Below are 26,884 nucleotides of genomic sequence, written 5' to 3'. Positions count from 1 at the left end.
AAGGGAGAAGAAAAACATGTTTCTGTCACTGGAGTTCTAAAAATAAGGCAACTTGGAAAGAGGAAAAAATGGGAACCAGCAGCTATGCGCCTGAACCTGAAGAATTATGGGGAGGAAGGGATTTGAGGAAGGGCCTTGAATACCAGTGAGAAACAAAGACCCCTGACCACAATGCATAGTCCTGGTCAGGATTAGAGGGCACCTACTTCACACAAAGAAAACGCCTTATCCTGGAGTTCTCAGTCATAGATCTTTAGATCTGAAAAATGGATGTAGGTGATCAACTAATAATCCATTCCCTTAATTTTCCAAGTCAGAAACCTGAGGCTCAGAGTTGGCTGCTGCGTATAGCTGGCGAATGGCCAAGCTGAGAATGGAACCCAGGTCTCTTAGCTCTCGTTAACATGTTCAGCTTACTCAATCCACAGATTGGTGAAGCGTGTAACATGCTGAGAGATTCTGGGAAAAACGGACTTTAGACATCCAAAGGAGGTTTGCCACTCCATGGTGTGCTTGATATGCAGAATAAAATGCTGCCTGGCACAAAGCACCAAGGGGACATTGTCAAACAGATATAGCAAATCATTGCTTGATATGCGACCCCAAAGAGGTATGAATGAAGAGATTTGTGTGAACTCTGATGTGTAGCTTGATACTATCACCACTTCTCTCCCCCAGCCAGCCACCTCCAAGAGTCCAGAACTGTCAGAGCACCCAGGGCAGAAAACAGTTTCAGCCAGGACTTGGGCAGAGCTCCAAATGGCACCTTGCCAGGGTTGCAGAATACCCATCTGCTTTCTCTGTAGCAATTAGTGATAAATTCACTGAGGGTAGGGGGCAGGGGAGGTATGGAGTAGCTGTACATTTTCCCCCTCTGGCTCTAGGCCTAGGGCAAATAAGTTCTAGGACAAGAGTGCCAACAGTGATTATGTCAACTCACCATGCCATTCCAGAGGCTCAAGGCAAGTGCAACTGATGACACATTCAGGGAGTGGCCAGAAGGCTGTTTGTCCTGAAAAAGAACCCATTATGAGAGACGATACTTCAGACCTTGGGATAGAGATAGCATGCTACTGACCCACCAACTACTCTGAGCTGATTTTCCACTAATGGAAATGTTTCTGCCCTGATTCATCTGGACTCATACCCTACTAGTACATAAGTAAGGGTGCTTTCCCCTGTGACAAATGACCTGCACTTGCCAGGGGTCAGGGATCCAGGCCTTGTCTATAAAGGAGAGCACGTCCGTTGTTACCCATAGGAGGACGAAGACAAAATTCCTGTTCTCATTATCATAGGGCTCTGAACAACTGAGCTCCCAAAGAATTCCCAGTGAGGAGGTCAGTGGGGTACACATGGAGCAATAGCTTACAAGGTCTTAGGCTCAGTCAGCCTTTAGTCTCTCAGGGAAGGGTTGGGGATATAATTTTCTAGAGGGATAGATTCTAGATAACCATCCTCATTTAATGTCCTAAAGGTCCCAACTGCAATAAATTGGCCCAGTTTCACAAATAGGCTTATTAAACGGAAGCTTAGTAAATGATTGACTGGTGCCTAAACCCACCACTTAAAATTCTATTGGTCCTAGGAAGCAAAGAAGTAGGCATTTACCCAGAGGCTCCTGAGATAGCTTGTATTTCCAGCACTTTCTGAGAAAATGGGTAGAAACACTGATGAAGGCAATGAGGGTCAGTGGAAGGAGCACTGAAACAAGGAACCACAGAACCCAGGTTTGGATTGTGGTTCTACCTGTGTGACTTTGGACAAGTCATTCAAATCTATCAGTTTTGGTTTTCTAATCTTTCAAAAATGAGTCTCAGTGATGACAGCTGACATTTTACAAAGAAAAATCTTCCTGGTTTCAAATTCAACCTCAGATACATACTAGTTGTGTGACCCTGGGAGCAAGTCACTTAACCTCGTTTGCCTCAGTTTCCTCATCTGTAAAATGAGCTGGAGAAGGAAATGGCAAACCACTTCAGTGTCTTTGCCAAGAAAACTCCAAATGGGGTCACAAAAAACTGGACATTGACTGAAAAATAACTGAATAACCGTAATTTAAGAAAAGTGTACCCGATGACTCATTTTTTTAAGGTTTTCACACTATTTGATGTCCACAGCTGAGCTGTTGCTGAATTTTTAAAATCAAAGTTGAATGATAGAAATAAACATTTAAAAAAACTTGTATCAACATTTTTTTTAGTGAGGTGGTTGGCTTAATTGATTTCTAAGGACCTTTTGAACTAGGATCCTATACAGAGTAAAGAAAAGTCAGCTTCCTATTCCTGGAATAGTTTAGTGCTTTAGAATATGTTTTTAGTGGTTAAAATGACTCAAAAATGCCTCCATTTACAAAACTGAAAAAAAGAAGCTACTATTATCTTCTCACCTCCATCACTTAAACTCTAGATAGAAGGAAAATAGTGAAAGGACTTAGGCAAATTCTTTCTCTGGGCCTCAGTTTCCTCATATTTCAAATCAGGGGTCTGGACTAAGTGATCCCTAAAGTGTTCCCTAGCTCTGGACTCTTCTCATCAATGGTAGTAGGGCCAGGAGAGAAGTATATTACAGAGCTATGACCTTGAGCTCTAACTTTCCTTCCTCCTATCTTTTGTGCTGACCATCCATCTGCACTCACCTGGAAAAGAGAAGGATTCATCTGGAGGAAAGGCTGATAAATTACTGTGAAAGTATCTTGCGTGTCATACCTGCCCGAGGCCAGGAGTTTTTCCCATGCATTCTAGAGAAAGAAGAAAAAATAACATCAACTGGTGAGGGGGGTCAAGCAACTGGGCAAAGTGTCTACAACTCACATCTGACCTTCAGAAGGCTTTTTTTTGTTGTGGTTCATGGGGCTTTTATATAGAACCCTGGTCCAGGATCAGCTACAGTGCCTTGTTCTGAAATAGTTACTCCACAATATCTTGAGGCAGGTTAAGTTAATAAAGGGAGCTATAAGCTTTCCTCAGGTGCAAACAGCTCTGGTTCCTGTCAAAGGTAAAATAATAGGGCACAATCCCAACTCCATTTCCCTTTTCAAGGCAAGCTGATGGGTTATTTGAATATGTTTCTGCATTTGATCATGGAGTCCTGTGAGTCATTAGAATTTTAAGCATGTCATGTGCAAGAGGAAATAAATAGCTGCCCTATGCCTGATATTCACCTTATAAAATGAACAAATGGGATCCTGTTACCCACACATAACTTAGTTTTATTCTAGCTATTTCTCTAAGTTATTCTGGGGTGAGGACATAATGGGCCAGGGCTAGAGAAGGAAAAAGCTGAAGCCCCTTGTTTTGTAGGATTCAGGTTCATCTCCAAGATGAGGGTTCAGATCTAGGAAATATAGCCCAGCATACAATCTGTGGTCCATGGACTACTGAATCTGCAGTTTTTATAGTGGGAACTTCATCTACAAAGATAATGTCACTACAGGCCAAGTGTCAGGGTTGTAACACTGATTACTATGAATGTAGAGATTACTACTGAACACTGTGGTGTTGATCATATTTGTGTTTTGGTTTTTAGTCTAATTGTAGGGATGGTTTTCTCAGAGTTCTCCAGCAATGTTGCATGGTCTCTTTCAAGACCATTAAGCATGGTCCATAGGAGAAGGTTTGGAATCACACTTCTCAGCCCCAAAAGTCACAATTAGGAACAGTGGTTAGAAGTTACAAAAAGGAAAAATGTAGGCTTGATGTGAAGAAAAGTTTCCTAACCCTTCCAGTTATGCCAAAGTAGACTGGCTGCTTTGGGAAATCGTGGGTTTCCTCTTGAATTGTAGGAGTTTTCCAGTAAAGGTTGATGAGTCCATGTTTGGGACTTCATAGAGGGATTTATTGAGCAAGTACAGGGCTACCTGGGAGGCCACTAACATCCCTCTGTCAAATTCCTTTATCTGCAACGTGAGGGGTTAGGTGTACCTTAGGAACAAATCAAACAAATCCAACTGAAGCAAAAGATGATGCAGCCCAGGACCTAACAGAATGTAAGAGCCTGAAAGCTAGGAATGACTGTCCTTTTGTCTTTGTATACCTGGGACTTAGCATAATGCTAAGCACATAGTAGGACCTTGATATATGCCTGTTAGTTGATTGGCCTCTCTGATGAAGAGGTCACACCAGATTGTTCCAACTGTAAATTCAATGATCTTACCTTGAATTTGTTGGAATGATGCCCTGTCCCAGCTGAGCCAAACACACTGTCACTAGATAGTACTGATTAATACTAACTTGATATGTGACCTTGGCCAAGTCATTTCAATTCTCTGTGGCTCAGTTTTCTCCTCAATCAAGTAAGAAAATACAGTATCTGTCCTATAGGAAGGACTGTTGTGAGGAAATATATAAGCCTTAATGTGACACTGAAATTCAATTTTAATGCACTAAGAGTTTTAGAAAACCCTACATGTGTTATTATTATCAATTTCCACAACCATCATTTTCAAAAAAATAATCCCCAAATATTATACAGAAAGGAAATCCCCGTTTGACAAGTAAGAAAATAGATTCCAGGGAGAAAACACAACAGCTCCTGACATCCAAACTCTTTCAGTAAGTATGCCCCCAGGGAAGGTTTGCTTTGACTTTGTGCTACTCTCAGGGAAAGAAGAGTATCTGGGTCAGGGCTTGGACAGGGACAGGACATAAGAACCAGAGGCAGCCCCATCTCGTGCTTCTTGGCTCTTCCCGAGCCCCACACCCCAAAGGTGATCTCACCTGATAGTACCATCTCTGTACAGCTGAGGTCAGTTGAGAAGGATCCTCTGAGCACTCACACACCCCTTTCAAGTCCCTATAGACCAAAGCAAAACAGAAATGAAAGCCCTGGGTTTGAATTTTGCCTCTGATGCTATTGCCTCGGTGACTTTGGACAAGTAATTTAACCTCCCTGGCCCTCAGTTTCCTCATTTGAAAAATGGGAGGCTAGACTAGATGAGTGGTTCTGGTATCTATAAACTTGACATTTTTAAAAAATGTATTGATAACTGTATGTTTATATGATTTCTTAGTAATCCTGTGTATTTTGTCTTATGCATTTAAAAACACTATTCTGGAAAGGGGTCCACAGGCTTCATCTGATTGCCAAAGGTACCCACGACACAACAAAGATTAAGAGCCCCTCATCTATAGTCTCTGAAATCCTTTCCAGATCAGATCATCCGTCTATGATCCCTTGCCCTCATGGGGACAAGAAGCTGCTGTCGGCCAGACTGATGGGAGGCCAGGAGTGGGACTTAGGAGTCAGTCAGGAGAAACACCTGAAGCCCATCATCAAAAAGGAATGAGTAAATGATGAGAGACAACGTCAACAAAGGATTGGGCTCAAAGACCAAGTATGGGCAAGGATAAGCTGTCCTCTGGGGCTTTGAGAGAACCATCCCTGTCATCGTAGAGGGTACCTAGGTGGTGCAGTGGGTGGGGCACCAGACTAGAAATCAGGAAGATTCAAGTTCAAATGTGACCTCAGAAACTGTTACCCCGAGCTAGTCATTTAACCCTGTTTGCCTCAGTTCCTCATCTGTAAAACAGGGGCACACTGGAGAAGGAAATGGCAAACCAATCCAGTTATCTTTGACCAGAAAATCCCAAGGACCAAAGTCCATGGGGTCATGTAGAGTCAGACGTGGCTGAACATCTCATCTCAGGCTCCTGGGTTACCCTTATTTTGGCTTTTAAAAAAATAGAGCTTTCACTGGAAGGCATTCCTAGTAAGCATCCACTCTTTGATACAACTTCTCTTAGCTATAGCTAACATGTGTCAGAGTAGGAGCTTCCTAGCTCTAAGCCAGGTAGAAGGGGCATAAGAGCTGGGCTTGGTAGGGAGGCCAGTTAAGCGAAAAGGCTGGTTAAGATGGGAATGTCCTTCCTTACTTCTTTCTCAGCATTTCTCCTTCTTCTCTTGAGGTACCACCCACCCATTTGTTTCTGACTCCAGAACTCTCCTCTCCTTTCTTCTTTAACCTTCCCCCAGGTTTTTCTTTTCCTCTAACCCTTCTCCTCACCCCCACCTTACTGCATCCTCAATGTTTCTCCAGCTTTTCTTATATGAAATACTGGCTTGGCTCGTTCATTCCTGGAGATGAAACCAGAAACTTCTGGTAGGAGGTGAGCCATGATGTATGTGATCATAGGATCAAACCTGTAGAGCTGGAAGAATACTGAGAAGTCATCTAAGCTAACCCTCTCATTTGACAGATGAGAAAACAGGCCCAGAAAAGGGCAGTGACTTGTCCAGGGTCACACTGTGTCAGAGGAGGAAGAATTTGAACCTAGAACTTCTGAATTCCAAGTCCCATGTTCTACTTACTATATTAGAGGTATAAATGCCACCTGTACCCACAACCCTCCTGCGTAGTAATTAGATTAAAATGTAATTGGGAGACATTTAACAAAACAAATTTTAAAAAATAACAGATAATGTTAATGACATTTTCTGAGTCATTACGTAGTCCATGGGGAATCTTACATACACTTTAATGTCCCCAGTCTTTCTTTTCTTTGTTTTCCCTGCCCTACATCTTGTCTTTGAAAAACCCTGGTATCATACTGGTAAAAACAAATATTTTATGGTCTACTACGAATAACTTAGCTATTCTCAGAAATTCAATGATCCAAGATACTTCTGAAAGACTTATGATGAAAGGTGTTGTCCCTCTCCAGGGAAAGAACTTGTAGAGCCTGAATGTAGATCAAAGTTACTTTTTCTCCATTTTCTTTATTTTTCCTGATGTTTTTCTTGTACATACTTTCTTTCACAGAATGACGTACATGGGAATGTGCTTTGCGTGACTACACACGTATAACCTTTGTCCAATTGCTCACCTTGTCAATGAGGCAGGGAGGAAAGGGAGGAAAGACAATTTTTAACTCAAAATTTAGGGGAAAAAAGAATGTTAAAATTATTTTTACATGTAATTAGACGAAAAATATCAAATACGATTCTTTAGAAAGCAAACATTTTAAGTAGAATTGACTATCCAGGGATCAAGGTGTCTTAAAATTAGAAAGGCAAAACTTCATGACTCTGGAACAAAATTTTGGATGAAATCCTAATCCTTCCCTTTCCCAAGGCTGGGTTTAGCCTCTTAAGATTCTTTTTTTTTTTTTTGGTATGTCATCTTAGTTCTTAACAAACAGCTGAATTTTTATTTCTAGCTACAATATTTAGATACCAATATTAAGATTCTTTAAGAAGTAATAGGAGAGCTGAAATTCAGGTCTTGTCACAGGTGGGGAATTTGCTGCCTCGAGGACTCATGTGGTCTTCTCATCCCTTGGGTGGGGCCTTTTATCTATCAAGTTTGTCCAAGTTTGACAGAACATATCTTTTTATTGAGGGGATTAGTTCATTCAATCAAAGGGCCACACTTGGAGACCTAAATAAGGTTCCTAGTCCTGGACTAGATTTAGAGCTAGGAGACCTTTCTAGCCCAACTTCCCCATTTTACAGAGGGGTAAAACTGAGGCTCAGGGAAGTGAAGTAACTCGTTCAAACATCAAGTGGTAGAGCCACTGTTTAAATGTGAATCCTCTGACACTTCAGCAGTGTTCCTTCTACTATTCCATGCCAATTATCACATCAGCATTCTGGTAGAATGTTTAGCATTTTCATCCGATTTCCAAAAATGGCATCTCAAGACACTTGTGGGTTGGCCTTACCTGGGTCCATTCTCCTGATGTGATGGGGATAAATTTCCAACCTCTGAAGTATCCACCAGATTCACAAAGGCTTTGGGGACCTAAGGAAGCATAGGAGAGACTGACACCTGCAAAATCATAATCATTCTATGGAAGAAGTTTCTTGACCCTTAGGAGACTGCTTCGGCATGATAGGACCCCTGGTATGGACCACCTCAAACTCATTGGCTTCCATGCTTGCTATGTTCATTTGGAGCAGTCATTTTTATTCCTATGTGTATCAGTCCACTCATTTGTCAAAGAAGGAAGGATTCTTGGTAACACGCTTGGGCATTAGATTCTGTTTAGAGTAAATGTTAAGCCCACCAGTCAGATTCCCCAAGGAAGCCCCTTACATAAACATCATTGGTCCTCCACCTCCCTCTATTTACCCACCCGGCTAGCTTAGGATGTAACATGTTGGAGTGGGTGGAAAAATGAGCCACAACTCATTTTTTCTTCACATTAGTTTTTATAATCACCTATATTTCAATACAAAAAAAAAATCTACTCACCAAAGCTTATAGGCATTTATTTTGTCTTAAGTCAAATCAGTGTGGCAGAGCAGAGGTACCAAATCTGCCATCTACAACCCATACTGTGACTTGTAATACTACCCCATAAAGCCAGAATCAGATTAAGATGTAATTGGGAAGTATTTAAAAAAATAAATAAAAATACAATAAAATAACATGTGGCTGTTGTCGATATGAGGTGCACAGGAATCCTTATGTATGGTTCAGTGGCCCTGTTTTTCTATTTGAGTTTGATAGCATTGTCATGGAAGATGAAGTGCTAGAATTAACATCAGGAAGACCTTGGTTCAAATCCTGACTGTTCTTCTGACACTTAGTTTTGTAACAAGGAAATGTGTTCTCCTAATGCTTGAAATGTCTCCCTAGGATTTTCTACTAAATCACAGATCCTTTGTGTATTCTTTTATAAGTCAAAGTCATATTTAGTGCAGAGTATTGTGGAAATTGAACTACGCTGGAAACCATGATGGTTTTTCTGGACCTGTGACATATTATGCAGGCCTGGGAAACTGCCAGAGACTGGAAAAGATGTTTTTCCTGGTAAAGTCAAGCAAGTGATCCTTTGCTTACAGACTTTATTTAAGTCACAAATTCCTTAAAAAGTATAGCTTCCTGAGGTCTCCCAGAAGCCCCTCTGATTGCTAGCAGGAACTTAGGCTGTCACATCCTTGGGAAACAGTTCTGACTCTTGAGTTAACGTACTTCTATCACTGTGTAGTCTTTGGTTTTGTGTGTGTGTGTGTGTGTGTGTGTGTGTGTGTGTCTTTGAGGCAATAGGGGTTAAATGGTTTGCCTAGGGTGATACAGATAATAAGTATGTGAAGCTAGATTTGAACTCAGGTTGCCATGACTCCAGGGCCAGCACTCTACCCATTGAACCACCAAGCTGCTCCTATCACTGTGGATTTTTCAATAAAGACCATGTAAGCAAGGTTGCCACAACCAATGCTCCACCCATGTCAAATCATGGGAATCCTTAGAACACAAGACCATGATACAGTGTGAGCCCAAAGTCCCTAGTTGAGGGTACAGTTTTTAAAAATGAAGATAGGGCAGGAAGGACCAAGTCTCAAATGCTTTAACCCAGTTTGGCAAGGTATCCATCTAGTCCACTAGAAAGAAACATACGTCATTTTGGTTTGAGGCTTTCTCTGAGATGAAATCATCTCAAGATGGTGTCTGGAAGCTTTTTCCTGGAGGGAGAAGCAGGACTCAGTCCATAAAATACCCTTTTCCCCTGAGGAAACTTCCCTTAGGAGCAACCAATTCCTCACTGAGAGAAAAACTATGTGGATCATGTGAGCCCGTAAGAATGAAAGAATGAATGTGTATCAAAAGAATAACACAGTTTCACTCCCAAAACATAAGTGTTTGGAGATTCATGGGACACTTTCCCCACAACATTCTTATGAGGTCAGTAACATGTCATTCCAATTTTAGAGTTTAGGAAACTGAGGTACAGAATGGTGTAGTCTTGCCCAAGGTCACACAGCTAGAAAATATCAGTGTTGGGGAACTTGAACACAGGTACTCAGACTCCCAAGGTAGTGCAGTGGATAGGCTGTTGGGTCTGAAGTCAGGAAGATTTGAATTTAAACTTGACCTTGGATACTTATGAGCTAAGTGACCTTGGACAAGTCACTTAACCTGGGTCTCAGTTTCCTCAGTTACAAAATGGGAATAATAACAGCGTTCAGCTCCTTGGTTTGTGAGGACTGAATGAGGCATTTGTAAAGCACAGAGCACTGGGCCAGCACATGGTAAGTAGACACTTAATAAATGTTTCTTCCTCCTTCGCTTTCTCCCTTCCTCTCTCCCTTTCTCCCTCCCTTCCACCAATGTTCATTCCTTCACACAAGGCTACTTCTCAACTTTTAAGTCTTAGAATAAGAAGGTACAAATCAGTGGTTACAGACAACAGAATGTTCTGAAAGAAAACAAAGTGTCCTCATCCATCCCTATCCAGCCTACCCCTCCCTTCTCACATGCCAGCAGGTGAGCAAACCCTGGGAGGATGAGAGGTCGCTGGGCTTTGCATTTTAATCACTCACACAACTCAGATAACCACTGGCCACCAGGGTTTCATTCCTTTTTTCTCACACAGAAATTTATCTTAGAAATGTCCTATCCAGACACCCAAACTTTGCTGCCAAACCTCCTGTGGTTTATTATCTAACATAGTTAAATGATTGACTGAGATGGCTTAGATAGGTCTTAATCTTGCGCATAATTCTGTCCCCAAAATTCATGCAATCAGATGCTATGTTGAAAGAACCATCCTGGACAAGAAAAGTGATGCCCTAAGAACCAACACCCCTACCTCTTTAAAAGACAACTTCTAGTGGATGGCACTTTAGTTTATGGGAACGTATGTGTGCTTGGTGCATCAGGTAGCTATGGCTTCTCTGGAGGTGACTAAAGAGATGAGGAGACATCAGGGTGTTACAAGTCTGGGGAAATAAGAGTCCTGAAAAATCCTTACCTCATGATGGAAAAAGTCCAAGAGTCTGGTTAGTTCTTGCATGCTACTGGTCACATGACCCTCCTACAAGAAAGAAGAGAAATGCCCTAGAGGAGAAGGTTTCTGCAGAAGGTATCTTGCTGGAATAGCAGTTTCCTGGAGACCTGTCTCCCTCCACTGGCCAAGAGGACAAACCTAATCTGTATAATTCTCCAGCTACCAGTTATGCATCATAGGGGCTAAATCTCCAGTGGTCTTCCTATTTATGACTACTTCATCTCTTTTACCCACCCAAGACTGGAAAAAACCCAAGTAAATGAGATGTTAAGCATCAGAAAGAGATAAACCAAAAGCCAAAGCTTGGATGAAGTAAGCACTGTCTGGCCAGCTGTGTAGCTGCCCTTCACAGGCATTGGGCAATAGGACATTTTCTCCTAAGATTTAGTTGGTAGCAGGGTTTTTGCCAAAGGAAATCAGTCTTGCAAAAAAAGGAAGAGAATACATCAAGAGATTAAATTTTTCTGATTCACCTCAAGATGTCATTCATTCAATCAATCATTCAACAGGTGTTTATAAAGTGCCTGTTAAGTGTTAGGTCCAGTACTAGACCCTGGAGATGAGTCAAAAATAAATTAGATTTTGCTGTCAAGGAACATCCCCCATGAGAACATAAGCCCTTTGAGGATAAGGAGAAAAATTTGGTTTCATCTTTCTATTGTTGTTACGAATAGAATTTTATTAGCCCCTCTCCTCCTCCATATTTTTGCCAAGGAATCACCAGAGAGACAGCCTAGGTCCCTTTCTTGCATTGGTCCTTGTTTTTAGACTGGCAAGTAAAATTCTTCACCCCATAAACATATTTCTTGCTTGCCTGTATGTGGGAAAATGAAATTATCTTTCTGAGCTCCTCAAAATGCACGTGAGATTGACACCATAAATGAATCCTCTCTCATTATCATTGGAGAAATCCAACCAACCTCTATCCAACCCAAGCCATATGCACATTGGCTGGCTGTCCCCTGAGGCTACAGGAGCTAGGCAAGCCACCAGGGCTGCTGGGAAGGAGGGCCCACAGTCATTTTATTCCCTTGGGGACACGAGTAGAGAAGCTAAGACAGCTGCCAATCCACTCAGATACTGATTCCACCCAGAGGAGGGCAGTGGGCCAGCTCCCCTCAAAATAAAATTGTCAGGTCCTAGAGGAGAACTAGACCTGTCGCATTAGCAGGTTTCAGCTGCCTAAAGTGAAAGATTCAGGAATGTGTCTTTTCATCTTAGCTGACATAGACCCATGTTCTCTCTCTCTCTAAACATGAAGCCTTTTCTGACAGGCCCTCCCCTACTTAAAAAATTATTTCCCCTTCTTTCTCTTCCCAGCTCTGTACTCTGTTTGTACCTCTATGGTTAACTACTCCATGTTCTTGCCTTCTATTCTCATTATTTCAGTTCAGCATTTATTATTAACATGCCTACTATGGACAAGGTGCTATGCTAGAGGCTGGACCATGGTCAAGCCCAATAATAACCTATATCTTATAGTGTTTTATGATGTTTTATGATTTATTAAGTCCCTCTCCAAGGATACCTCTTTAAAGCACAAAGTATTATGATTCCCTTTTTACAAACAAAGAACCAAAGGGAGGTCACTACGAACCAGTAATTATGGGAGGTGGGATTTAAACCCAAACCTCCCAATTTGAAAGGGCTAGAGAGATCACCCAATGCTATATCTGAATTTGACAGAAGAGTAAACTGAGGAACATACAAGGTGAGAGCTGGTCCCTAGATCAACAGCTAATTAGAGGAAGAGTCAGGATTAGAATTTTTACACAGGATTTCAAATGGGAAGGAGCTTTAAAGATTGGCCAGTCCACCACCCTCACTTAACACATTTAGAAAATAAGCCTATTGCACTGAACATATTTCCTGGGGTACCTAAGTATATAAAAAGGAGAAGGCAAAATCTCTGCCCTATGGAACTATTCTTTTTGTCTCTGATTTCCTGTTGCATGTGAATTAGAAATAATGAGAACCCTTTCCAACAATGGTTGGGAAATTTTCTAAAGTATCAAGACATGAGACTAATTTATGGCCCAAGCATGTGGTTTAAGGGTAGTCTGAGAATGGAGTAAGTTTGGAATGTTAGCCATGGGGAGCTTGCAAATTAGAGGGAGGGCAAGGATAGGTGAAACTCTGCAGTCTTAGAGAAAGCATGAGACCTCCTGCTGCCCATTGGGCAGGGGATGGGAGAGGGAAGCAGAAAAGGAGGTGCAACAGCACTCAAAAAAACCCCAGCCCATCACAATAGTAAGTATGCTGGCTTTAGAGTCAGGAGGCAGGTTGAAGACATGACTCTGGTATTTCCTAGCTGTGTAGTCCTTCACTCTTATGAATTTCTTTTTTCTTCAGTGGGAGGGTGAGATGATTAAAATCCACTGTTCAAATTTCAGTTGGTTTCTGGGAATAACTTATAAATATGCAAAAATGAGCTATTATTATTTCCTAAACCTCTCAACCTTATATTTCTAGGAAATCAGGATTATTTTTTTAAAAGGAGAAATAAATTTAGTGAGTGGGAAGTTGGTATTCTTAGGTTCTCATTTTTGCACTATCAACAATTTTATTAATCTAACTTTTGATTTCTTTGATCTATTATTAGGGTAGGAAGGCCACCATAGAGCCTTGTTTTTGCACAGAACACGTTTCCTAAAGAAACAGATATTTCCTTCATATTTTGAAAGTTCTTTGAGTCTCTTGTTGGGAGGAAACTAAAATGTTGCTTCATTTATTAAAATTCTCAAGGATCTTTGAGAAGGCTAATGAGCTCATGCCCCATACCCTCAGTTGCAAGAGCAGATACAACCAGGGAAGTCAGTATTCAGAGAGTGCAGTCTGCATTTTTACCTTTTGGCTGGAGGGACAAGGAAGACATTGGCTCTGGGCATTGAAGAAGACATTGATGAGCTTCCAGTCATCTTGAAAATTCACTTGCTGAAATGAAAGATATCAGAGCAGAGAAAGGAGATGGTAAAACAGAGCCATAACTCGGAGCAATGGAGATTTGACCCAAGGCACCAAAATTTCGAGGATGTTGGTAGAATTGTGTTCCTTCAACAGCACAGAAAAAACCAAGCTTACTACTGAGTAAACAAAAAATTTTAGTCAAAGTAGAAAGCTAACCAGTTGGCTTCGGTAAGCTCTGACCTAGCCATAGGAAGCTCTAGCAGTGCCCTTGAAGTATTCCAGGATCTCTCCCCCTATGTACCACACCCTCCTCAACTAAATTTACCTTTAAAAGGCTGATGTAGGAATGTGCTCCATGATGTTTATTCCAAACACAAACATATTATAAATATGTCAGATAAAAAGATCCTTCTTATCTTTCCACTTCAATCCTAGCCCTCAGACTCTAGAAATTCATGTGGTCTATTCAAGTCACTTGGATGACAGTTCCCCCGGCAGCATGCGCACTTTCAAGAAAATGGGCCTAACATCTAGCCTCTTCTCTAGTTGGTTTTTCCACATCTTCATTTGGATTTTGTGACTTATTTCAAGTCACTCAGTGAGTGACTTTATCTAACTTTTCTTTGGATTCAGGCTCAGGGGCTCCAGACTAGGAGGTCCAAGTTAGCTCAAACATGACAGCGCATAACAAGATCTGATTTTCTATCTTGCTACCTTTTATCCATCTAACTTATAGAGGCTACAAGATATTTCACAGTTTTTACAGCAGTGAATTCCCAAGGCAATAAATATCAGATGACATACACATCCACTGGCTGATGTTACAAAAGTTTCCCTCCCAGAGATTTACTGTTTAATCATTACGACCTACTATTTGAAAGGACAATGAGAAGTCATCCAGTAACTCCTCCAATTTCAGTCAGGGTCCCACATGAACCACCTTAGACATGAAACCTCTGAAGGGTCACCATACAAGGATCACCTTGAAGTTCGAAAGAGACAAAAACAAAGAACTGTGGGCAAGTCAGGATGGTCAACCCTGGGTAGCAAAGGGCAACTACAATAGCCTATTCCCTTTTCAATTGGGCCTCACTGTGTTGCAATAGCCAAAAGAGCTCCTGAATGTGGGTTTGATAGCTCCTTACCTTGTTTTTTTTCATAAGTTCTACCAGTTGTCTGGCCTGAGCCCTCAGATATCTAGGAAGCAAAAAGAAAAAAAGAAAGGAAGTGAAGGAGAGAAAGATCATTGAGGTGTGTAGATCTCTTTAATAAACATTATTCTAAGGTTATGAAAGTGCTCTATGGGGAGCTCTTACTGAGGCTACTTCTGGGCTACTGGGAAAGTCTGAGGAATAAATTGGAAGCTTCCACCCCTACCTAGTTAAGGGTGATAATCTCAGTGACTGAGCATACTTTGTTCATTCCCTTGGTTTCCAAAGATCAGCATGCCAACCTTATTAGAGGAAATGGGCACATTCATCATATAGAAGTCAGCATGGGAAAGTCAATTCAGGACTGGATTAATACCATTCTCTGTTTTAAAAGAGAATTTGGTTAATCCAGCTTGAGCCCTCATCCCATAGTCCTCAACAGAGGGTAAGGCACCAGTGAAAGAAACAGCAAATGAACTTACTCATTTCCGACTCTTGGCAAAGCCTCATCAACAGGTGGACATGAAAGTGGCAAGACAGATGGACTGAACCTCTTGATAAAATCTGAAAGAACTAATTTTCAAGCCGCTTTTAGGACAGAGATTTTTGACAACTGGAAGTAACTGGTTAACAGATATGGAATCATTGATAATAGAGTTGGAAGGGACTTCAAGGATCTTTCTAAAGTAGCTAGATGGTACAGTGGATAGAGCATAGGCCTGGAGTCAGGAAGACATCTTCAAGAGTTCAAATCCAGCCTCAGACACTTACTGGCTGTGTGACCCTGGGCAAGTCACTTAACCTCTGTTTACTTCAGTTTCCTGAGCTGTAAAATGAGGATTATAGTAATATCTCCCTCCCAGGGTTGTTATGAGGATGAAATGAGATAATGATTGTAAAAGTGCTTAGCACTCAGTACATAACACATAGCAGATGCTATATAAACATTAGCTGGTAGTAGTAGTAGTAGTAGTAGTAGTAGTAGTAGTAGTAGTACAACTCATACCTGAACAGGAATACTCTCTAAAATATAACCAGCAACATCCTCCTTTTACTTGAATACCTCCAGTAATGAGGAACTCACTACCTATTGAGGCAGCCTATTCCACTTTGAGACACCCTCATTGTTAAGTAACTTTTCTTAAGATTAAACCAAGCTCTGTCTCTCTATAAATTCCACCCATTTGATCTAGTTCTGCTTTCTGACACCAAGAGGAACAAGTCTAGGCCTTTTTCCATTAAAGGTCCTTCAAATACAAAAAGTCAATTATAAAGTCCTGTCTCCCAGACTGCCCAATTGTTTTCTTCTTCAGGCTAAACCCCTCCAGTCTCTTCTTCCAGTCTTCATAAGACATGACTTTGAACTTCCTAATACTCTTAGGCAGTACCTCATCTAACGCAGCAGTCTGAAATTCTGTCTCTCTTTTCTGTCCTTCCCTCCCTTGTCACTGGTAGGGATCCTCCCCTGCAGTAGCTACAGAATTGGCCTCGCAGTCATCTCTTGAAGATGAAAAAAATCAGTACTAGACACAGTGACCATCTCTAGGCATAGAACTTGTCATTCCTCAGCTCCCTTCCTCCCTCCAAAGAATGACAGTAAGGAGAGTTTCAGGGAGTACATGTACATAGAGAACATGACCGGGTGCTGATTGTGCCAGAGGATGGCTAAAAATAGTACTTTCAGAAATAGTAAGCTACATCTTGCTCCCAGGAGAAATGGAGGCAAAGCTTTCAAAGAGCTGGATGAAGAGAAAGAACGACACCTCCACAATGCTTATCTCTTCTGTTATTTTTTTTCCTTCTTGTCCCTGTCCAGTTGCACCCAATGTATTTAGGGGAAATTGTGTAAAAGGGGATTTTAAAGGTCACTTAAATTTCTTTCCCTATTAGTCTGCAGAACTGCATTAAGCTCATCTTAGACAGTTGAAGCTCTACAGGTCACAGAATAGGGAGAAGAGTTGGGCTGGAATCAGGAAACCTCTATTTCAATCTTTCCTCTGTACATTAACAATAAATTCACATTCTTGGACTAGTTGATTAACCCTTTTTGGCTTCATCACTAGCAGTCATCAATCTGTTTCTCTGACCTATAAATGAAAGATACCTTTTGCCTCATGGTTGAGGAATACTAAATGCATTGGATATAGTCAAGACAGGACTCTCAGCTAAGGAATACACATAGACACATATGCATGCATATGTATATACATCTACATATATGTGTATGCAAATATATACATTTCTGTTATGTATGTACACAAAATATACCAAGAACACAATAGAATAGTCACAGTGAAAGACATGTGTGTCCTCTGTGCTTATGCTTTGTAGACTTAAGAGCAAAAGAAGGAATTAACCTAGGAAACATTTTTACTACACTTCAAGCTAAGACCAAGAGGTTATCTATATATGCGAATGCTCTTCAAAGAAAGATGTTTTGTAAAGGAAAGGCATGGATATTATTTTCCTAACTTATAATCAGCTTGTTGTTCACTATGACCCACCATTTTTTTAATACGGATTTGAACAATCATTATATTTATCCAGTTCCTAAGTATACCACTTTGTGGTTCACCCCACCTGACCTTCACTCTACTGATTTTCCAATTCCTCTGGCTTGCCTAGAGCTTTTGGAATTCTCATCTTAGCTTCCCAAACAGGAATCAGTTCTTCCAGTTTGGATAGTCAAGTTTTTCCCCACAAGACAGATTTTAAATTGACTCTCCTTTGAAGGAGCCAGTCTTCCATCATCCCTAATCAATGTTGTGTCTTATAATAAAATATGGAATGTTAGAGCTAGAAAGGACAAATTTTTATAGTTTACAGATGAGGAAACGAGGGCCAGAGAGGCTAAATGATTCGCTTAAGGTCATGCAGCTAGAAGTGACAGAGGAAAGACTCCACCCAAAGCTCCTAACTCCAAAGTCCAGTCCTTTCCTAAGGGTCATTGGGCATTGTAGTATGTAGAGCACTGTGTCTAGAGTCAGGAAGATATGAGCTCCAATTCAGCCTCAGATACTTCCTAGCTGGGTGACTGAGGAAGTCACTTACCCTCTTGTTTGCTTCAGCTCCCTCATCTATAAAATGGAGACAACCATAGTACCTACCTCCCAGCGTTGTGAGGAAAAAGATAGTGATTGTAAAGCCCTTAGCACAGTGCCTGGCACACAGTAAGGACTATGTAAATGTTAGCTATTATTACTTTCCCCCCTAAACTACAGAGAAGCCAAACTCACGCCTACGATGGGATCTCAATAGCTGATTCCTGTATAAGGCTGGGTGCTTACGAAGCAAGAAATAAAGATAGATGTGCAGCTGGGACACCTCCTTTGGTGATGAGAGGATCAGGGGAACTATCTGTTGTGTAACAATCCAATTGGAGCTCACAGAGTGCCCCAAGTCAGACAGACAAAGCTCTAAGTAGCTATTTTATACTAAGGCAAAGATGAAAACTCCAGCATATATCCCCTCACTGGGCTCCCTGTTGTGGCTTCCTTGCCAGGCCAGAGCTTAGGTCAAGGTCTCTGAGACTTCAGGAAAACTCAAACTCATTCTGCTTTCCTTATGGAAATAGGTGGGAATGTTTGTTGTTGAATTGACTATAACATGGCAAGTGAAATTCCTTCAGCCAGGCATTCCACTGTAAGCCCTTGAAAAGCAGACAGGTGGTACGGAGGTCAAAGGACCTGAGTTTGATACTTACTACCTGTGTCAAAATTCTCATCGATGATGTGAGGAGGGAAAAAAGTATTGGGCTAGAGAGGTGGGGAACCTGCGGCCTCAAGGCCATGTGCAACCCTCTAGGTCCTCAGGTGCAGCCCTTTAACTGAATCTAAACTTCATATACTGTCAAAGGGCCGCACCTGAGGACCTAGAGGGCTGCACTTGAGGCCACAATTTCCCCATCCCTGTAAATGAAGTGAAAAACTATTAGGCTCATTTGTGGGGGCAAAACTTGTGTTTAAAAAGCCTCAAGCTTCACTAGTAGCCTGCGTTTGGCATGCTGGTCTCTTGGCACCTTTGTGTTTATGGGAAGCAGCTAAATACAATGAAAAGACTTCTGGATTTGGAGTCAGAAGACCTGGGTTCAAACTCTGACTCTTCTATTTACTTAATGTGTGACCTGGGGCCTTGGCTTCAGTTTTCTCTCTTGTAAAGTGAGGTTGAACTAGATAGATGAGAGCAAAGGTCCCTTCCAGCTGTAGAGCTGTAATCCTGTAAGTCCATTCATCTGCAGCCTCATTCCATAAAATGTGGAGGGTACACAGTATAGATGATAGCTAGGGTTCCTTCCACCTCTAAACCAAGGGTCCTCTGATGCTGTCAGACTCCCTGGCACTTCTGGCTGAGTACTTCTGGGGTCTAAATCTCAGGGTGACCAACTGATCGGCCCTGCCCAAATCCCAGGGATCTTTCAGCTAAGGGAGGAGGCTGGTACTCTGCTATGCAATGCTCTTTTATATGCACAAGGTATCAAAAGACAAACTAAAGAAATATTCTTCAGAAATCATGCAAATCAGGGCCATTGCCTTTGCAGCTGGAGGACAAAAATACCTCCTAAGGCAGCTTCAGTCTCTTCCTACCCCTTGTGCCCCAGGGCCCACACAAAAATATGAAGTCTGGAAAGTTTTGTCAGACTCTTCCCAGGCTCCTCCTAGGAGACATCTTAGTTGCCCTTCCCCCAACATCTCTAGCTCACTTCAACCCCTCGCGCACTGACAATAAGAATATTTGGAAAGCATCTAGTCCAATGCCTGGCACATAGTAGGTACTCAATAAATGTTTGAGTTAGTTAATTGGCAATTAACCAAGTAAACTGCAAATTTTGAAGGTAAAATTTCCTGCCCCCCCAGATTTTTTTTTCATTTTTAGATGTCCTAGTACTATATTGAATTTAAATAGAGGACTGATGGCTTGGCTGGCACTCTGGGAAAATGGGTTTAAATCCCAGCTCTAGTACTTACTACATATATGTCCCAGGGCAAGTCATTTTAACTCTCTGGGTTTCAGTTTCCTGTTCTATAAAATGAGGGGGACTGGCCCAGATGATTGCTGAGGTCCCTTTCCAGCTCAGAATCCCATGATTGTGTCATGAGAATGTATATGGCATAGTGAACAGTGGACTGGATTTGGATTCAGTGAAGAGATTTGGAAGAGAAATCTCAGATAGAAGCAGTTGATGATGTAGTAAATAGAGGGCTGGACCCAGAGTGAGAAAGACCTGAGTTCAAATTCAGCCTCAGATACTTCCTAGCTGTGTGACCTTGGAAAAGTCACTTAATCTGTTTGCTTCACTTTCTTCATCTATAAGTGGGGATAACAGCATCTACCTCCTAGTATTATTGGGAGAATTAAATGAGATAAGTGTGTGCAGTACCTTGCAAACCTTAAAAATATATATAAATGCTGGCAATTCTTATTGAATTTGTATGATATGGATCAGATACAACTTCTCAGTCTCAATTCTCTCATCTGTCAAATAGGGATAACATGATGTTCCTGCCACCTCCCTTGGGGCAGCTGGGTGGCACAGTGGATAGAGTACCTGGCCTGAAGTCAGGAGGCTCTTCCTCCTGATTTCAAATCTGGCCTCAGACACTTACTAGCTGCATGACCCTGGGCAAGTCACTTAATCCTGTTACTCTGTTTCCCTCAGTTCCCTCATCTATAACATGAGCTGGAGAAGGAAATGGCAAACCACTCCAGTATTTTTGCCAAGAAAACCCCAACTGGAGTCACTGACAATCAAAACACGACTGAAATGACTCCACAGCACTGCCTTTTGCACAGTGTTATTCTGGGAAGAAAGCTTTAAAGCACTGCATATTTGAATTAACGTTAGTCCTTTCACCTTTCTGGGTCTCTGCTTCTTTATCTGTTAAAAGAGGACATTGAACTAAGGGATCTCTAAGGCCCACTTCAGCTTGGACATTCTACAGCACCTGGAACACAGGAGGCACTTAAGAAATGTTTGTTGATTGACTGATTAATAGATTGGGAAGAAAAGGTCATTAGGACTGCATGGGAGTAGAGAGGCCTTACCTGTCACCACTTGTGTGCATGTCTGCATTTGGTTTCTCTCAGTCCTACAAAATGAAGTAAAGACAGAATTATCATATTTGATATATTTATCATCTGCAATCCAATATAATCACGGTATTGCTTGGCTTTATATTTTAAAGCATTTCTGGATTTAACCCCAGCCCAGAATACTAGGTTCTAGGTTTATCCTCAAACACTAAGGACTAGTCAGCATGTGCCTGGAGACAGAGAACTAGTCTGATTCTTAAAGTGAGCTATTAAGAGGGCATCTGCTTGGTTTTTAATGATGACTTGGATAAAATCAGATAGCATCCTTATCAAATCTGTAGATGATGTGATACATAACACACTGGATGATGGGGATAGGACATAGATCTTGACAGCTTGGAAAATTGGGTTAAAGATATTAATAAGAAATTTAATAAGGATAAATGTATTTTATTTGGGTTAAAGAAAATGACTTCAGAAGTACAAGATGGAGGAGGCATGTTCAGACAGCAGTTTGAAAACGATCTGGGGTTTTTAGAGGACTACCTGCTCAGTATAAGTCAACAGTCTGGTAGAACAGCCTTGCTAATGCAATCTTAGGTTGCATGAAGAGAGCCATTGAGATAGCTCTCCTGATCTCTGCCTTAATCAGACCATACACTGTACTTCTATCTGAAGGACTGCTATATGGAAGGAAGAGACTTCTTGAGGAATGGATGGAAATTACAAAGAGACAAATTTTAACTTCTTATCAGAAAAGATTTTCCTATAATTGAAGCTGCACCAAAATGGACTGGCTTGACTTGGGAAACAACAACTCAAACGTATAGGGCTTTACGGCTTTCTTCCCAGAATAACACTGCGAGAAAGGTGAGGAAGGGTTCTCCGTCCCTGGAGGTCTGACCATTTATTTGCTGGACATGGAGATGGTAGGGATTCTTGTTCAGACATGGGCTGTAACAGTGGGACTTTGAGATCCCTTTTGACTCTGGAATTCTATGATTCTAGATCCAACCCCTTCCTCCCCTCCCACCCCAGAGCCCATCACTTCTCTGACCCCATCAGAGTGACCCCAGTTCTACCTGGTGATAATGCCCCCAAGGTAACATGAAGCCTGTGCCATCGTGGATGGCAATAGCAATAGCCACAGATTGTCACAAACATGCCAACAATTCCCAGTTACCATTTTTGCTGTTTCAGGATCATCCTTGCATCTGGGGTCTGGAAAAGACACAGGAGATGAATCATCCCATCAAAGGTTTATAGCAATCATGAAGAGGCAAATTCTAAGCTTCAGTTCCTTTCTGAACTCAACTAGCTTCCTGAAGGAAGGAGAAGAACCCCTGGGATCCAGAAAAGGGTCAGTGGCACCCTGTGCTTGGGAGGAAGGGAGGGAATGGCCACCTGCCTCTTCTTACCAGATGCCTATGTGAAGTGGAGGAAGCAATGAGACGGGAAATCAGGAGGCCCAGGTGTCCAGTCCTGGCTTTGTCATTGCTAATCAGCTGTGTAACCTTGGCTGACTCATACCCCTCCCTTTTCTGGGCCTCACTTTACCAAAACTGCCTCAGTCAGTTAACAAGGATTCATTGACTATTGTATGCCTTAGATTCTGATCATAATTCAGTTGTGTTAGGGAGGGGATTTTTGCTCAGGAACAGATGGAACTCGATGGCCTCTGGGATTCCTTCAGACTCTTGAGATTCTTTGATTTCTTTGTATCCTCAGTAAATACTCAGTGAATACAGTGATGAGGATCACTGCCTAACACACAGTAGGTGCTTTATAAGTACTAAGTAGCTGACTGATTTATGTACTAGTATCATCATGAAAAGACTGTAAGTATTTTTTTTTTAATTGCAGTACTTTATTTTCTTCTTTAAAAAAAATGATGTAGTACTTTTCCACAACTTGATTTCTTTAGAGTGAGGTCCAAAGTCATCAGGCTTCAGGTCTGACCAAAGCTGGTGATGACTCTTGATGAGTGTGAAGGTCCCTGCCTGAGCTCTCCACTCAAGGCCTGACGGAGAGGCAGAAACCAAGCAACAGCCTTCTAGTGGGAACGCAAAATCAGGTCCCCATTAAGGATTCCAGCTCTGGTCTCTCTGGGAGAGTCACTGGGGAGCTAACTACTCTGCTCAATGGAGATGACAGCCCCCAGGCTCAAACAGAAAGAAAGGGGGCCTGATTGACAAGACCTGTCAGCTCAGCCCTGTTCAAGAACAGCAGGGGAGAGGGAGCTGCTTCCCTTCCCTTCCAGAGACTCTGTGTGTGTGCATGCGTGTGCATGCACAAAGTCGGAAAAGGAGTGGCAGGGGTCAAGTGGAAGGAGGAACTTACTATACTGGCTTAAGTAGAAAGAACTGGGTTTTGTAAGACTATCCTTCCTGAAGTCACTGGCATGGTGGGAAAATACATAACCAAAGCTTAGTGCAGTTCCTAGGCTCTGAAATCTAATTAGTAATTAGTATTATCCACAAATGGCTTTGGAAAATCAAAATTTTTCCCCTTAATTATTTCAATCTCTGCTTCTGTATCTTTCCCAATAACAATCCCCACCTTCTCCATCCCCCCACAACCCCAGACAACACCTGCATTGATAGACACATACATGTACATATATGTATATATATATTTGTAAACTTCCAGTGTTCATTCATTCCTTCATTCTCTCATTTTATAAATATATATGAATATATACATACAGATATATATATTTATATACACACACATACACAACAGATGTTTGTGCATGCATATCTATATATTTATAAACTCCCAGTGTTCTTTCTCCCTCTACATACGTGTGTATATACATATATATTTATAAACTTCTAGCGTACACACACACAAATTCCATTTCTTACCATACAGTAAGGGGGGCAGGAAGCTGTCAGCTTCCATTCTAGCTAATGGGAATTTTCTAAAATTGTCTGTTGGTTATCCCTTCCCCAGAGTTTGGGAAATGGGAGAAAGAATACATTGGAAAGAACACTGGGTTTGGAGTTGGAGGAACCGGGTTCAAGTCCCTGCCCTACCATTTATTACTACCTGTGTGACCTTGGGGACCTTTCCTTCTCTGGGCCTCGGTTTCCTTATCTGTAAAATGAGAGGGCTTGACTACATGACCTCTGGGTTCCTTTCTAGTTCTAGATCCATGATTCTATGAATCCTGATTGTGTCATTTACTATCTGCGTGACCTTGAACAGGTTGCTTCCTCTGTCTCAGATTCAGTCTTATCAACTGTAAGGCCATTGTTCAGTGCTTAGTCTTGTTTTCAGGTTTGTAGACATGATTATCATCCATTCTAAGCCTGGATCCTTCCCCTAGCTCCCTAGCTGTTTTATGTACTTACCATCTCCAAGTTCCCAATGGCCCCAACAACTTTGATGTCAGAGATTCTCAGAGCATGAACTGTGAAGGCAAGAATACCGTTTAGGAGGTATAGAATCACATTCCCAGGTAAATTCATGCAGAAAACCCAATCCTCACAAGAACTGGTGCTTAGAATTAGAGGAAGGAGGCAGCATAGAGAATGCAGAGATTAGGATCATCAAGATCTGAATTCAACTCTCACCAGCGACATTTACCACCTGTGTGACCTTGGGCAAGTCACAACCTCTCTGAGCCTCATTTTCCTCAACTGTAAAATGAGGGGGGCTTCTGAGGTTCCTTCTCACTCTAGATTTTAAAAATATTCTAAGCCAGGGCAAGAAATGAGTAAGCACAGGACAATGGAACCCGGAAGGGCAAATTAATCATTCCTCCCCAGAGAGGAGCTAGACTTTCATTCTTCAAACTAGTCAACCACCAAAGATCTCTCAGGGCGTGTGTGTGTGTGTGTGTGTGTGTGTGTGTGTGTGTGTGTGTGTGTGTGTGTGTGTGTGTGTGTGTGTGTGTCCCCGGCTCTTAGCTCTATGTCTCACAGTTCCTGACCAGTCCCCACTCATTCTTTTCCTTTCATCTTCCCCTCTCTTTTTACTCTCATCCTTTCTATTCCTTCCTTCCTCCTACGCCACCCCAATACATTCTGGAGGGATGGATCATAAGTCAGTGATCATAAGGAAATAATTTAAGTGATAACCATTTAATGACATTCCATACCTTTAGAACCAGAAGGGGACCTTCCCACCCCATGTGATCTAGTGCAACTTTCTCATTTTGCAAATGAGGAAACTGAGGCTGAGAAGTGAAATAACTTGCCCAAATAACCAAATAACTTGGTGAGGGACAAAGCTGAGATTCAAACTCAAGTCCCAGGATCCTAAGTTAAATGATCTTTCCACCACATCATGATGTCTTCTTCCTAACGAGGACCTGACAAGATGATAACTTAAAGACTGCCTAAGAGTAGACAGTATATAAAAAATGATGTGTTCCAAAGTAAACTATATGCAAATGAAACACATCTGTAACTTCTATATGATTAAGTCACTATTATTTTCAAAAAGTGAATCTTAATGAAGACCATTGACATAGGCTATGTTATGGGAAATAAAAAGGGAAAACTTAAAAAGAAGCCACTTTGTCCCCAAGGAGTTTGCTTTACTAGATCAAAGTCATCATATAACTATACAATAACTTGGAAATTCTCAGTAATTAAAGATTGATAGAGAACAAATCAATTCATCGAACAAATTTTTGTGAAGTAGCTTTCATCCTCTCAGTGGCCAGGTGAAAAACAGTTGTCATCATATTAGGTGTACTTGTAATCCCTCCAACAGAATATAAGCATCTTGAGGGCAGAAACTAGTCATTTTTTTAAGTCTTTTTTTTTTAAGCAAGGAGTAGGCACTTAACTGATGTGAGTGGAATTAAATGGAAGTGAGATGTCTAGAAAAAGCTAATTCATGATGGAAAACTCCTAAAACAATGGAACTCTTGAAAGGGATGGAGAAGGCAGGCTACTCAACTGACTTTCTATTTTAAACTCTGGTAGAAGAGAGGCAAAGGCCAATCTCTAGAACTGTGTGATCTGGGGAATCCTCATTTGCATAACGGACATTTTAACTTCTAATGTGGCAAGTATCAATAGATATAGTACATAAATTAAATAACTCTTAGAGGGTCTTAAATAATTTTTAAAAGTACAAATACATCTCAAGACCAAAAAGTTTAAGAACTAAGAACCACTGGTATGGAACATAGTGAATGATCACAAACATCTCAGTAATTTTCAATTCACAGGAAAGAAAGATAGATAAGATCCCCCATTCAGACCAAAAACTGGAGGGTTCATGCTGGTTTAGTTCTTTCTGTGACAGTCTTGGATAACTGCTCTGATGGCTGCTGTTTGTCCTTCATTTTCTAAGAGGACCGATGACATCAGAAAGTTGTGGTAAAATAATGGATGATGGGTGGGTGACATCTTGATTTAAGCATGAATTAGACTTAAGTAAGGCAGAATTGCACAGAGTCATCAGGCTCATTCTCTCTTCCACAGTCAAAGTCCAGTAGCAAGACAAAACTCAGGACAACTGGCAATGACCCAGGATGCAGTGGGTGCCTTTGGCATCTTCCATGTCTGACTAAGCTCTAAGCACTCCACAACACCTGCTTCAGCCACCTTCATGACCATTGGAACGAATAGTTTTCATCTGCCCTGTTCACTAGCGGAAGTCTTCACATGCTTTACATTTCACCAACAGACTGGTTACCCTCAACCCTCATTTAGTTTTGGCTTGACTTCCTCTAATAGCGATAATAAATAGTAGGAATGAGTCAGCTGATTTGTTAGCAGCATCCAAGAAACTAAGAGACTAGATTTGCTATTAGTAAAGTCAGTGAAATAGTAATGAAAAATCAATAGCCCACCCAGCCGTATCCTTCAAGAACTAACCTGACTCTGATGGAGAGCTGGATGAAATCTCCTCTAGTTGGCAAGGTAATGTAAAATTCTGCAGGATCTGCAATGAGAAAGGAACATCAGAAATGGTAACAACCTTGTGTGGAAATCTCGTACAAAGGGGATCAAAGAGATGACCACATTCTTCTCTCCAGAAGCTGTAGCTACCTAATATGTAGCCCCACTCACATGCTGGGAGAACATATATGCCCACAGA

The 26,884-nt window shown here is 41.5% G+C and overlaps 1 protein-coding gene across 4 annotated transcripts in view; it reads right to left on the bottom strand.

The window, feature by feature from the left end:
- Positions 1–26,884, bottom strand: part of PLB1 (phospholipase B1) — a 227,650-nt gene that overhangs the window by 152,403 nt on the left and 48,363 nt on the right. For 2 of the 4 annotated variants that reach the window (XM_072634072.1, XM_072634073.1), the window contains exons 4-15: positions 26,662–26,728; positions 24,178–24,236; positions 22,005–22,042; positions 20,834–20,877; positions 15,274–15,364; positions 14,786–14,837; positions 13,581–13,667; positions 10,698–10,760; positions 7,662–7,741; positions 4,719–4,794; positions 2,639–2,740; positions 941–1,012 (exon numbers count right to left, since the gene is read on the bottom strand). In XM_072634072.1, coding sequence (XP_072490173.1) covers positions 941–1,012; positions 2,639–2,740; positions 4,719–4,794; positions 7,662–7,741; positions 10,698–10,760; positions 13,581–13,667; positions 14,786–14,837; positions 15,274–15,364; positions 20,834–20,877; positions 22,005–22,042; positions 24,178–24,236; positions 26,662–26,728 — 831 coding nt within the window. Of the gene's footprint in view, positions 1–940; positions 1,013–2,638; positions 2,741–4,718; positions 4,795–7,661; positions 7,742–10,697; positions 10,761–13,580; positions 13,668–14,785; positions 14,838–15,273; positions 15,365–20,833; positions 20,878–22,004; positions 22,043–24,177; positions 24,237–25,622; positions 25,756–26,042; positions 26,329–26,661; positions 26,729–26,884 lie in introns of those variants that run through there. The other 2 variants (XM_072634074.1, XM_072634075.1) reach the window with 2 other exon arrangements.

The sequence above is a fragment of the Notamacropus eugenii genome, chromosome 1, assembly GCF_028372415.1.
Source record: "Notamacropus eugenii isolate mMacEug1 chromosome 1, mMacEug1.pri_v2, whole genome shotgun sequence".
In the NCBI taxonomy this organism is placed as follows: Eukaryota; Metazoa; Chordata; class Mammalia; order Diprotodontia; family Macropodidae; genus Notamacropus; species Notamacropus eugenii.
The sequence above is the reverse complement of the archived record's forward strand: the minus strand, read 5'-3'. Positions and strand labels throughout refer to the sequence as shown.